Source organism: Lemur catta, chromosome 23 (genome assembly GCF_020740605.2).
Source record: "Lemur catta isolate mLemCat1 chromosome 23, mLemCat1.pri, whole genome shotgun sequence".
In the NCBI taxonomy this organism is placed as follows: Eukaryota; Metazoa; Chordata; class Mammalia; order Primates; family Lemuridae; genus Lemur; species Lemur catta.
In genome coordinates, this window is record NC_059150.1 from 19,421,043 (window position 1) to 19,434,736 (window position 13,694).

At 40.3% G+C, this 13,694-nt stretch overlaps 1 protein-coding gene across 2 annotated transcripts in view; it reads right to left on the reverse strand.

Moving 5' to 3' along the window:
* Positions 1–2,554: 2,554 nt before the first annotated feature.
* APOBEC4 (apolipoprotein B mRNA editing enzyme catalytic polypeptide like 4) overlaps positions 2,555–13,694 on the reverse strand; it is a 35,786-nt gene continuing 24,646 nt past the window's right edge. The window contains exons 1-2 of one of the 2 annotated variants that reach the window (XM_045536383.1): positions 8,788–9,036; positions 2,555–4,919 (exon numbers count right to left, since the gene is read on the reverse strand). In XM_045536383.1, the coding sequence (XP_045392339.1) occupies positions 3,795–4,889 (1,095 nt within the window). In that variant the 5' untranslated portion in view covers positions 4,890–4,919; positions 8,788–9,036 and the 3' untranslated portion in view covers positions 2,555–3,794. Of the gene's footprint in view, positions 4,920–8,787; positions 9,037–13,694 lie in introns of those variants that run through there. The other variant, XM_045536384.1, reaches the window with a different exon arrangement.

Here is a 13,694-nt window from a genome sequence, read left to right on the forward strand (position 1 = left end):
ACCTCCTGCTGTGTGGCCTGGTTCTTAACAGGCCACGGACCAATACCAGTCTGCAGCCACATGTCAAGAGGATGCTCATTGGTACTGTGCTTTGAGCAGGAGTACAGAAAAGCCCCAAGACAGGTACTAAATGAATATTGGTTTTTCCAGGCTTTATAGTGAGTCTACCTTGTTATTATTTAGAGAGGCATTAAAGCATAATGATTAAGAACATAGGTTCTAGAGCTACACCTCCTGGATTTGACTCTCAGCTCAGCCTTTACTACTTGGACAGTTACTTAAGTGTTCTGTGCCACAATTTCCTTATTTGTAATTTAGGTGTTATAGTAATACCTACCTCATAGGATTATTGGGAGGATTAAATCAATTAATAATGTAAGTGCTTAGAAAAGTACCTGACCTATGGCTCTCACTAAATGTTAGTAATATTATTTTTAATTAGTATAGGTTACCACGTAGCTTTCCTTAAAATCCTTGGAAAAAAGATTAGTAAGATTCCATTCTGTGAGTTAAACTTTTTGGATTGCATACACTGTGAATCATAAAAGGTATGTAATAGCAATTTAAAGAAATAGGATTTGCTCTCAGGTCAGCAGGGTTAGATTGTAGCCTGATGAAACAGAAAATTGATGACAGTAGCTGGTTATAGCGGTTTGTGTTGTCTCGTACATCTGGGTCCACCCAAACACTGTCTAGGAACAGATGCCCTAGTACATATCCCACCATTTCATTCCAAGTGGCAGAGGCCAATCACCACTACAAAAGCAGAGTCTGATAGCACTAAACATTTGAACTACATAATGCACTGCTCAGAGCAACCTTCTGCTTATAATTTGGCTTGCCATGGCTTATCTACATGAGAGGCTGTATAGGTTGATTTGAATATTTGCTTGCATATCAGGTTGTAAGTCTCACTAGAAATCAGTACATTAGCTTTTTGCCTTTACATGTCAATCTTGAGAGCCTTGTTAATACTAGTCTGCTTCTGATAGATAAATGCATTCTCTGTGTACTGACTAAGTAGGTACCTGAGCCTACAAACTGAGACCCAAACCCTCAACCTTGGTAGATACACCAAGGTAATGTGCCCCTCCCTTCACCCTCATTGGTTTCTTGGGATATACCCTGATGTCTTTTCCAGATCATCATATTACTGGATGCTTTAATTTATTGACTTCTATTTTCTTTATTTGAAGTTTCTGTATGTGTGGTAGCAATGATATTCTTCAATATCACCATTGCCAGTTTGCTGAAGAGGGACAGAGCATCCCAGCTTCTCCTCCCCCTCAATCCCTGGGCCATCCTGACATGGCCAAGAATCCATTGTATACCTGATTACTACACTGCAGGATCTCACTCCATGGGAGTGTTGCTTTGCTGTATGCTTTCTTTTTTCTCTTTCTTTTTTTTGAGACGGAGTCTGGCTCTGTTGCCCGGCTAGAGTGCTGTGGCATCAGCTTAGCTCACAGCTACCTCAAACTCCTGGACTCAAACAATCCTACTGCCTCAACCTCCCTAGTAGCTGGGACTACAGGCATGTGCCACCATGCCCAGCTAATTTTTTCTATATATTTTTAGCTGTCCAGATCATTTCTTTCTATTTTTAGTAGAGATGGGGTTTCGCTCTTGCTCAGGCTGGTCTCAAAATCCTGAGCTCAAACTGTCCTCCCACCTTGGCCTCCCAGAGTGCTGGGATTACAGGCGTGAGCCACCGCACCTGGGCGTTGTATGCTTTCTTATCGCAGACAGAGCTGAAAGGAACCTTAAAAATGAAGTGGCTCATATTTCTTGTTTTACAGATGAAGAAACAGATTACTTGTCCTGGGCCATATATCTTTATGCTCTCTTAACAGTCTTTTGTCTAAGGCTTGGCTATACTGACCTGGACTTATGACCTGTCAGTAACCTTCTTCCTAGCCCCAAGTCTGGTGTACCCAGTACAAGAATTTCACTGCCAAAAGCACTTTTTCCCCCTACAGTTCTGGCAACTTCTCCTTTTGTTGTATACTGTTGATATCCAGGTTCACATTTGAAATATAAGTTCAACATAGATTTCAGACCATGTTTCTAACTGGATCCTTTGCAGTCTGATTCATGTTGTGGTATCTTTGACCATTCTGAAGATAGATTTCATGGCAACAAATTGAATTTATTTTAATAATCATCAGAGATGCTGAATTTGTCATGTTGGGGTCTTTTTAACTCAATATTCCAAATTGTGGACATATGATTTCATGATCTAATAATAAATTTCAATAGTACCTCTTTAAATAATAATCACTATATACCCATGCTAAAATTGTATTTCAATAATTCTATTAAAATTTTCAGGCTAACAATAAAACTTTCTTTAAAATATTTTATTCATATTTATTTTAATCACAATACTAATTTCTATTCCTAAAACATTTCTTTTCTTTTCTTTCTCTTCCTCCTCCTCCTCTTCTTCCTTTTCTTGGAGTAGTATGTGTTTTAATGTAACTCTTGTATTACCTTAGGACTACTTCTTATATATATTCAGAAAAAATTTAATAGGAAGTTACAAATGCACGTACATTTTTCTTCTAATGTATCTTTACATATTTCCAAGAGGGAAGTGAAGCAGCAAATGTGAATTCATTAAGCAAAAGCAAAGTGTTTTCATTTAAGTGCTCAGAGCGTTAGTCAAGGGGAGTACTTCCTAGAAGAATTGTGTTTGGAAGAATATTTTAAGAGAAGGTACAAATATGCATTGGTGAAGAGGAAGGGGTCAGAAAAAAAGGGAAGATAAACATACAAATTATGCACCAGGGAGCTGTGTTAGAAGAAGAGGGAAGGGATGCTAACAAAAAGGAAGATGTCCATTGCAGGATGGTTAAGCAGGCAGTTGGCTTGAGTGGAGAACGGATGTTGGGGAGTAGTGACTGGTGAAGTTATTGAGATGTAGATTCAGCCTTGCTACCCATGTTTTGCCTGGATACTGTGGTAGATCCTAAGGGAAAAGCTAAAGAGGGGAGAGAGACGGTGCTTGGCCTATAAAAATTTACACTCTTTCTGATGGGAAAAGACAACAGGAAAGGAAAGGAGGAGACTTGAAAAGCAAGTGACTGGATTTTGTATGGTATGTGATGGAGTCTTTGGAGATTCTCATGTATAGTCTTGCCTGTATCATCTGCTCAGGAGGGAGAGGTCTGAGCTGGGAAAGATCAAATGGAGCAGGTGGCTAGGTTTCAAAAGTCAATTTTGTAGATATATGCAATCAGCAGAAGAGCTTTTTCCCACACAAAACTATTTTAAATCACTTTAGAAAAAAATGAGCTGCCTAAAATCTTCTGTCCACAATTAACAATTAATGGAAAATCACTGGTTTGCTTCTGCAAACAGCACTTAATGTCAGTAACTTCAGGCTGTTTTCCAATTTTACAGTAATTTTTTTTACTGAAACTAATTTAAGAAGCTGTTTAGTCCATGGGCTTTTATAGTGAAGAGATGATGTGGGTAGGCTAGAATAATGACATTCCTTTCCTGCACCAAAGGATTAGCAAGGTACTAATAGCTCCAGTTTGATACTGTGGTCACTTTCAAAATAAAGGAGAGGGATCAAGTTGCTTAAGGAAACATTTTGGATTATGTTAAAAATAGCACAGCTTTATAATAGTTGATATAGTAAATAATTCAGGTATTGCTTTTAGTGCACCAGTTTATCTCCATCTTGGATCAGACCTAAGAGAAAGTTTCCAGATTTTTGTTGGACTTATCAAATAAGTACTCTTGTTTTAATAATTGTTTGGTTTTATGCTGTAGAAATGTAGACTTTATTTTTTCCCTTTCCTCTTGTTCTTCTTATTTCCATCTGCCTCCTTTCTACTTGCATACTGTTCTGTGATTTCCGCTATTTCTACTAGCCTTCCAGTGGAAGGTCTTCCTAGGTCCTTGGTTTCCTGGAGTGACATCTGAGGCACATTTAAGTGCCTTACGACATTCCTGGGTTTATTTGGGTTTTGACCCCCTTGGATTGGTGGTAGGTCTCTGAAAGGCACCAGCACAAAAACAATAGGAACCCTGAGGTCTGGAGTTAGGTTGGGTTGCACTTGTCCGCTGGTCACTTGGAAAGGCCATGCAGGAAAGACATTGTTTGAGGGGTAGCTCTCTAAAGCTGCCTGATTCTCTTTTGTCTGGGGAAGAACATCAGTGAAGTAAGGCTTCACTCCTGTTATGGCATTGATCTTGTATGCATTTTGCCTGTCAGTCAGTGCCCTCCCAGTTAAAATGGGATGGAAAACTGTGGATCCCGAGACACCGATAACAAAGTTGTTGAGGAGAGAATGCCAAATCCCACCACTTATTGGACTCAGAGTGACCTGAGGCCATAAGCCAGCCAGGCTCCGGAGAGCTTCGCGGTTCCATGCAGAGGCAGGACATTCAGTCTCGGTATGATAGAGCTGAGAAAAGTAAATACTAAGAGTGACGTCTGGATACAGTCTCAGGAAATTGTACATTTTGCTGATGCAGCAGTGGTTCGCTTCATTACAAGGGGAGTTGTTGGAATACAGGATGATGTGCCTGATGCTGTCGTTATTGTATATGGCCGAGTCAAGATAGCCATTCCTCTCAAATAGCATCGATTCTGGGTGGGTATCAATCCCTGTGCAACTGCTGGCATGGCCCTTCTGAACCAGGCTGCCAGAAGAAGTTTTTAGTTCATAAAATGTGAGGTGTTTTGTTTGAGGATATGTCGGCCCATAAGGGAATCCAAAAATCTGAAAAAATTCTGTGTAGGGAACTCTTGCTTCTTCACCTGTTCGAATATGGTATGGACAATTAGTGCAATCTAGAGAGAAGCTTAGCCAGTAATAAGGTTTTATGATTGTTCCATGATTTGCTAGGTATTCTTCATATAAGGGCTCCATTGCTTGTTTTACTGTCTTCTAGCTGCAAACCTAAACAAGGAAGAGAAATTATGTATAAAACAAGTACAGGAAAAATTGAAGACAATGCAGTGATTTATTAAGCCATACTTTTCTTTAAAGGAGGTAGCATAATAAAGATGGTGATATATATGCATAGATCAGACAGTTCCAGATTCATTTGTCTTTACTGAGACCCTGGAGCATGGGGAAGAGACAAAAGAGAAAGTCATGATACAACTTTAACTATTTCACAGATTCTGAGTCAGCAGAGCAAATGGGTTAACAACGCAAGTTCTAGAAACAGACTGCCTTGTTTCAAATTTGGACTCTGCCAATTACCAGCTTAGTGGCCTTTGGCAAGTTATTTAATATCTGGTAGCCACGACTTCCATGTCTGTAAAATAACAATATTAGTACTTACCTGGAAGACTGTCTTGGAGTTTGAATGGCAGAATAAATATAAAATGCTTTACTATGTGCCTGTCACACAGTAAGGACTCAATAAATATTAGCTCTTAGTATAATAGGAATAATACAAAAGGGTTATCTAGATGATTCCTGTTTATGAAAGTTCAAAAAATAAGTGAAGGGTTTTGCATTTTGCTCATATCTTTCTTTTATCGGAATATGATAATGTCTAATATATAATGCAGAGGTTTTGAGTGTGCATGCATTTAAAATCAGCTATTTCTTAAAATCATTGGCAGTAACTTGGGGATGTTATCCTTCTGAAAATAGAATCACGGGGTCTATTCTGCTTAATGGTAGAGACGTCTTGTAGAAGTGCCCTTGAGTATTCTTTGGGTCGTGGACACTCTTTGATATTTGAGAGTTTTATTTCCAGTGAGTAGGTCTTATTAGAAGATTTTTGAAAAATTACAATTATAGAAGGCAACCATTGTTCTTTAGAATATTTCAAATCAACAGTCTCTGGGATGTTAAACTCCAAAAGTTAAGATCTCAAGTAATGATTTTTCCTTTAAAAAATATTCCTTCAATTATCATTATTGCCAAGCAGCTACCTAGGTCGTTATAATATAGTTTTTTAGACATTTTAAAAAAATTTATTATTATACAAGTATTATATGTTTCTTATAGAATATTTTTAAAAATACTGATACATAAGGAGAAAATAAAAACTCATTAGTTTGTATCATTTCATAGTCCTATCACTGTTAATAGGTCTATTCCCTCTAGTCTTTTTGCTATGTATGTGTATTATGCACAATATAACTAAAATCATGTTTTATACCCTGCTTTTTCACTTAGTATCATGTCATGAACATTTTCCCATGTTATTAAAAATTCTTCAAAAAAGACAACATTCATGGCTGATTAGTATTTTATTATATAACTGTAACATTCATGTTCTTGCCTCTTTTAACTATTATAAATAACACTTTTATTCATATTTCTGTAAATAAATCACTTATGTCTCTGCTTTTTTGTTTTTTCTTTTTTTTTGAGACAGGGTCTCGCTCTGTCATCATAGCTCATTGCAACCTCAAACTCCTGGGCTCAAATGATCCTCCTGCCTCAGCCTCCTGAGTAGCTGGGACTACATAGGATTCTTTTCTTTAGTATGGATTACTAGAAGTCATAGTATTAGGTCAAATTTTGTCAGATTGCTTCCTGGGAAGGTGTACCAATTTCATTACATTCTCTCCCAGTGTTGTCTGTCCCGATTTGAGAAGTGATCATTGGTATCTGTTTGTTGCTGTAATGTGTGCCTTTTCTACTTCTACCGAGGTGCTTATTGGTCAATAGTACTTACTCTTCTGTGAAATATATTTGATCCTTCACCTATTTTTTGTTTGAGGTTTTCCTTATTGATTTGCAAGACCTTTTGATGTATCAAGAATATTAACTCTGTCATATTGGTTGCAAATATTTTACCTGGTCTATAGAGCCTTTTAATTATGCTAATATTTTAATCACACAAAATTTTATATTTTTATGTGGGCCAGTCTTTACTCTTACAATTTATTTTTTTCCTGTTGTATTTAGAAAAGCCTTCCCCATCAAAGCACAATTAAGTATCCCCCATATCTTCTTTCATGTATTTATGGTTTCATTTTTTACTTTTGACTTTGTCCAGACAACAAAACAGATCATTTAAATGAGGTAAACTGACCACTGCAACAGAATATATTTTTTTACTTTTCAAAATCTAATTTATCCTATCACAAGTATTTATTATGGCCTCCACATATGGAAACACTTCGGTCAACTTCTGTCTTCTTCAACCCAGATGAGCTCAAGTCATTGCTGTTATTGGATACGGCTTGATCTCCAGGCTACAACCTGCAGGATTCCTATGCTAATCCTGCCCTGGGCAGAAAATATTTTAATAGCCTTAATCCAGCTGCAGGTGGAATGTAGCTTTACTCGTCCTCATTATCTTGATGGCTAATGTCCCTGCAGGAGCCCTGGCACCACATACACACCAGATCTAGATTTCTCCTGACCCCTGCCATGTCAGCTTAATCCATGGGCTTGGAGGTTAGCTTCAGTTTCCTTCTTGCTACTATATTTTCCTGATGCAACTGAATTCCTGCCCTGAGGCTTCCTAGTTTTGATAGTAGCTTCTCCTCCGGGGAGCTGGATTTAACCCCTGGCAATGGACAGCTCTCTAGAAACCGGACACCATTTCCTGCTTGATCCTGACCACTATCTTCTCCCTGTCTCTTCTCCTCTCTTAGCCTTGTCAGACTGGATCTGTCTGACTATCAAACTTGCTGAACCCAAGCCCAAATTCTCACTCTTTGAATATTGCGCCCTTGTTGCGGTCGACTGCTGGGTGGCACACCTGACTTCCAGGGTGCTGCTCAAATTACAATTTCTACCCACCTACGGAAAATTTACAGATCAACTTGGCTAAAATATTATGGAAATAGAACCAAGAGGCATTTTTCTGCCTTTATTATTTTTTTAAGGTGGGGTGTGTGTGTAGAATTAACCAAAAATAATTGTCCCATGATCACCCTTTGGGGAAGCAAAGTTCTTTGTGTCTTTTAAGATAAAGACAGCAAAATGGAAACTTCGATTGTGTTTCTAAGCACTCCTTCCTTTGCACCCCTCTCTCCTCTGGCTATTTTAGCCAGAAAGGATACATCATTGCTGTCTTTAAGGAGATCTTGGACACCAGTGTCCTGGACACACGTTGGAGGGAGGTCCATAGTCCCCTTCTTGCTGATGGCTTCCATAGTGTCAACCAGCTGTGGCTCCCTATTCATGGAGGAAGTCTTCACTTTGTCAGAGGGTCTCTCTGGGCTTGTACTTTGATCATCCTCATCTGAAGAGGGAGCAGGAAGGAACTCTTGCCCCTCTTGCCCCCTTTGAACTCTTACAGAATCCATGATTTATTGTAACAATTTGTTATTGGTCACAGACTATCTTGCTGGCATCTGTCCTTTCATTCTCTCCTAACCAGGTGGAGATGGACCCTGTTTAGCCCAGGGCCTCCCTACCTCGGCAGGTGGTTCACAAACCAGGTTGGTTGAAACTCCCCCCCAGCCCCCGCCCCCAGCAGGCTGCATCCCTACCACCTGTCCTTTTTCTCCTGTTTTGTCTGTGCTGGGGAAATAGACTCTGCATCGTACAGAGCAGCCCGGCTGGCAGTGAGAACTAGAGATGTGTAGAACCCAGCCTGCTGGAGGCCTCTCTGCATCCGGCTGTGAGTGGCCCTTGGACCAGGGCCGTGGGAGGACAGCTTTCCTGCTTTAACATAAATGAGCCACACCATAAGGCCAATCTGTTCCCATTTCACTCAACTAGGCTTTAGTGAGTGCCGTTAAAGCACAGTTTGCACTGGAGTAATTGGAGAATGGAGTTTGCCCTTCACAATCTGCGCACAATCTGTCAGCAGCTAAAAACAAATGTTAGCAGTTATAATTACCATCATTTTGTCTCCAGACTTGGATCACATTCCAGGTGTTAGGAGAGATGGTCCGTTTCCTTCTTTTTCTCCTTTAAGTCCCATGCCCTGTTTCAAGTACCTTCAAGAGGGCAATTGTGCTATAAAGAGTCACCTTACGTATATGAGTCCAGGACTCTTTCACAGTTTGTGTCTATAAGTTCACTTGAACTTCGCTGTTCCAAGTTAGAAAGACCTCGCTGAGGTGTGGCTGCCTCTTAGAACACTGTTGAATCGGTGCCATGGTAACGTTTGCAAAGTAGCTACTGCTAGGATACAGCTCTGACACTTATTACTTTATTTGCATATCAAACCACCTGTTCCAAAGATGAAAATATACACGACTGCATGTTCCAGTCTGGGTAGAAAGGTGATAGCTAACTGTTTGAGTGAACACGTTGGGGTTTTTCTCCCTCTCGCTGGAAGAACCAGGTTCTAAGGCACAGCTCCTCAGCACCTTCCTCCTGGTCTGGGATAGGTGCCCGCTTGCTGGTTCTGTTGCCTGTGCGGGTGGCAGGGCCTGTCCTTGGGAGGCCGCCCTTCTGGGAGAGGGAGCAGAGATTTGACTTCCCCAGGGGGAGACACTTTGTACTAATACACCCATGTGTTAGTAGTTTCCCTCCTCTTAGAAATTCCCTGGGAGACTCTCGCTATTGGTATACATATGGTTCCCTCCAGTTTAAGACAGGCTGTGTTCCTGGATCAGTTGTGGCCCTTCCTCTGTGGCTGATGGAAGAGCCACTTGTCCTCCATTCTTTCCCTGTCCCCCTTCATCCCCACACCGTCCCCTCGACACCAGGCACATTGGTAGTGATGATGCGTCTGTGCTCACCCTCCATCATCCCCTTGTTCCTCCTCCTCAGGCCACTGGAGGGAGGGAGTGGTGATCGCTATTGTGCATTTTCCAGGAGTTACTACCACAAGTTCCTAAGCATGTACACTGTCAAAGTGACTTGCCAGGGATAACAAGCACCCAGAGGGCACCTTCTGCCTTCTCGCAGCTTCGCCACCCTCCTCTCTCCATCGTCAAACTTCCAGGCTCCACAACAGCAGCGGTCCTTTCTCATCTAGGGGGCTCCTGCTAGATTGATATTTTATCTTGATCTCCGTGCTTCTAAGGGTCTCTAGTGCATTCACTAAGTCCTCAGCTAATTATTTTTCAGTTATATCTTCCTTTATGCCTTCTCTGGCATGGAGTCCCTCTGTCGCAACCCGTTCCTTCCCCACCGTTTGTTGGGGATCGTGCTCTTCTTGTGCCCACTTCTTGCCTCCACGCTCCTAGCATTTCCTAATGGAATGCGCTTGTACATCTAAAACCGAGAGTTAGTCCTCATAGCTCATCTTTTATTTACCCCTAGTAAATGATACATGAAAAATATTACCTTTAAATACTTATAAAAAGCTGATAGCTCTGTAAGAAAATATTAGCTGTCTGACAGGTTCCAGCGAGGAGAGGAAAAGATGAAAAATAGTCCCACAATCTTCTGCACCATCATCTCATGTACATGGTGCACCCTCAGTGGTAGGTTAGGTGCTCAGTAAATGATACACTAAGGAAGGTTAAACCTAAAGAGACAGGAAAAATGAGCCTCTATCCACTAGTATATTTATCGATTGCATTTTAGGGTGATTTTAGGGATAGGTAACTCCAAGTAGCCACCATTTTTTAAGGGTTGGTGTCTGTTAGCTGTAGGAAGACTCCAAGGAAGGTCAACTGTGCAAAGTTCCATTTAGGTTGCACAGAATGACTTTTAAGGCTGAATTTCATCACAAGGAAACAAAGGGCCTTGACCATGGTTCCTGTTCACAGTTCTTATTGCTAGGCTGACATGTACAGGAAGGGAGATGTTTGGAAGAAACATCTAGCTTCCCAAACAGACTCTTTTTTTCTGTCTTCTTTTGTTAATCTGCCATGTTTCATCTTTGTTCAGATGAGTTATGATATATATTACCTGTATAAAAGCATTATGAGATAATAATGAGGAAGATTTATAAAGGCCAAACTCTCCTACAATGATATGTATTTTTAAAGATCTTTACTCAATTTTACACTCCAAAAATTGTTATTAATCTATGTTCTGGCAACCCAATTTGGGATATATCCAAGATGGCTTGTTTGTTGCCAGTTGCTACATAGAAGGCAAACTTCTCTTTGTGTGGCAGGAAGTAAAAAACTTATAAGGTATTGCTAAAATGATAGACTTTTATTTCAACATACTGTGCCCAATAAAATACATAATTCAGCACTTTTTTTTTTATTTTTTGAGACAGAGTCTCACTCTGTTTCCTGGGCTAGAGTGCCGTGGCGTCAGCCTAGCTCACAGCAACCTCAAACTCCTGGGCTCAAGTGATCCTCCTGCCTCACCCTCCCAAGTAACTGGGACTACAGGCATGCACCACCATGCCCGGCTAATTTTTCCTATATATTTTTAGTTGTCCAGCTAATTTCTTTCTATTTTTTTAGTAGAGATTGGGGTCTCGCTCTTGCTCAGGCTGGTCTCAAACTCCTGAGCTTAAACAATCTGCCCACCTCAGCCTCCCAGAGTGCTAGGGTTACAGGCGTGAGCCACCCTGCCCAGCCCATATTTCAGCACTTTTGTAGCAGTTTGGTCGACACTCTGAATAATGCCCAAATTCATGTAGCAGTAACAACTACCTGAAAAAAAGGAACTGAATTTAAAAAGTAAACATGAAATGAAGAAGAGCAGAGGATTCAATAGATTTTATAGGGCTCACTAAGGAATTAGATGGGAAAGATGGGATAGGAAAAGTATTGGAGGTGGGAGGAAAGGGAGACAAAAAAGCAGAGGACGGATCTTGTAGCTTGAGGTCATAAACAGAATGGCCACACGGTGGCAGCACAGCCTTAACTGCAAGGACTGTTCTGTTCGCTCACCCTTGGTTTGCTACCACCACAGACTTTCAGAATTACTCCATGCTGATTTTCCAAATTATCCTGGGGAAAGAGCAGCAAATGTTTAGCATTAAAGGTGACTCCTAAAACTTAAGGTGAGGAAAAGTGTGGGGTGAAGGCACCATCTTTACTTCCAGGGTCTATATAAATGCTCTAAAGCAGCGGTCCCCAACCTTTTTGCAACTAGGGACAGGTTTCGTGGACAAGTTTTCCACGGATGGGGGAGGCAGGGGGTTGGTTTCGGAATGATTCAAGCGCGTTGCATTTATTGTGCAGTCAACCTCTCTGCTGACAATAATCTGTATTTGCAGCCGCTCCCCAGCACTAGCGTCACCACCTCGGCGCCACCTCAGATCACCAAGCATTAGCTCTCATAGGGAGCGTGCAGCCTAGATCCCTCCATGCGCAGTTTACAGTAGGGTTCAAGTTCCTACGAGACTCTAATGTCGCCACCGATCTGACAGGAGGCGGAGCTTGTGCGATGATGCCAGTGATGGGGAGCGGCTGCAAATGCGGATGACGCTTCGCTTGCCCGCCCTGCAGCTCACCTGCTGCTGTGCGCCTGGTTCCTGCCGTGCCCTGGACCCGTGCGGGTCTGCCCCTGGGGACTGGGGACCGCGCTCTAAGGAAGGCATCACACTAACTATTGTTTGTTTAAAATGAAGTAAGTGATATTGCATTTTCAAAATTCATTATCCATCCTTTATCAGTGGCCAGTTCCAACAATTTATCCTATGAAGTTATATTAAATTTAAATTATCTTTCAATGAAAAAAATGGACTTAGTTCCATGAATTTCATATGTATGGATCTTCTTTTGATAGAGAATAAAAACTTTAAACATTCTATCAATTTCTTTGTACGTTTGATGATAACTTTTGCAGCTATATAGCATCAAAATTGTTACCTGCTTCATTGTAATAGTTGTTAAATTTTAAAACATGATATAACAATCTGCAGAAACTCTGTTCTTTCAAGCTTCTAATATTTGTTTTGTTCTTTCAGTCATCTGTTACTGAGAAACAGGTTGCATTTCTTCCTTGCTTGGAAATATTAAGATTATTAACATATTGCCAATTTTAGACAAGTAAGGAAGTCTGGCTGTCCAATACATATCTTTAAAAAGTTGGGCCCATACTGGTTTCTTATTCGGTAGAATAACTGTTGATTAACAGTTTATTCAACAGTTCAAACATTCTCTACAGAACTTTTCCTCTAGATAACTATTATACCTCCACATGCAGAAACAGTTGTTTACGATCAGCTTCCATATTATCACACAGAAGAAAAATCTCAAATGTAATGCATTAACCTTTATTGGTAACAGTTTATGGACTGGCACTGACTTGCAGCCCAGCTTTGAGTGATGTTGCTTTAGTGTACTTTTTCCATCCTACTAAGTCACTGCGAGCTAGTCATTCTTCTAACAAGTGACGTTTCTAGGCAGACTCTTAACTAAGTTCATTAAATTTTATTTAGGCTTATTACTCTGTCTAGTTTATAATGAAAATGATAAAGAATTTTTAAAATTTAATTTAAATTTTTTATTATATATATTCAAGGTATACAACATGATGTTTTGATAGATGTATACACAGTGAAATGATTACTGCAGCCAAGCAAATCCATATATCCATCTCCTTGCATAGTTATCTGTTTTGGGGATGTTTGTGGTAAAAGCATCTGAAATCTCTCTTACAAAATTTCCAGTGTGCAATGCAATATTATTAACTCATTCATCCTACATAACTGCAACTTTGTACCCTTTGGCCTACGTCTCCCCATCCTCCCATCATTGACCTTAATAACCACTGTTCTACTCTCTGTTTCTATGTATTTGACTTCTTTAAAGATTCCACATATAAGTGAGATCATATAGTATTTTTCTTTCTGTGCCTGGCTTATTTTACTTAGCATAATGTCCTTCAGATTGACCTATATTTTCACAAGTGGCAAGATCTCCTTTATTAAGGCTG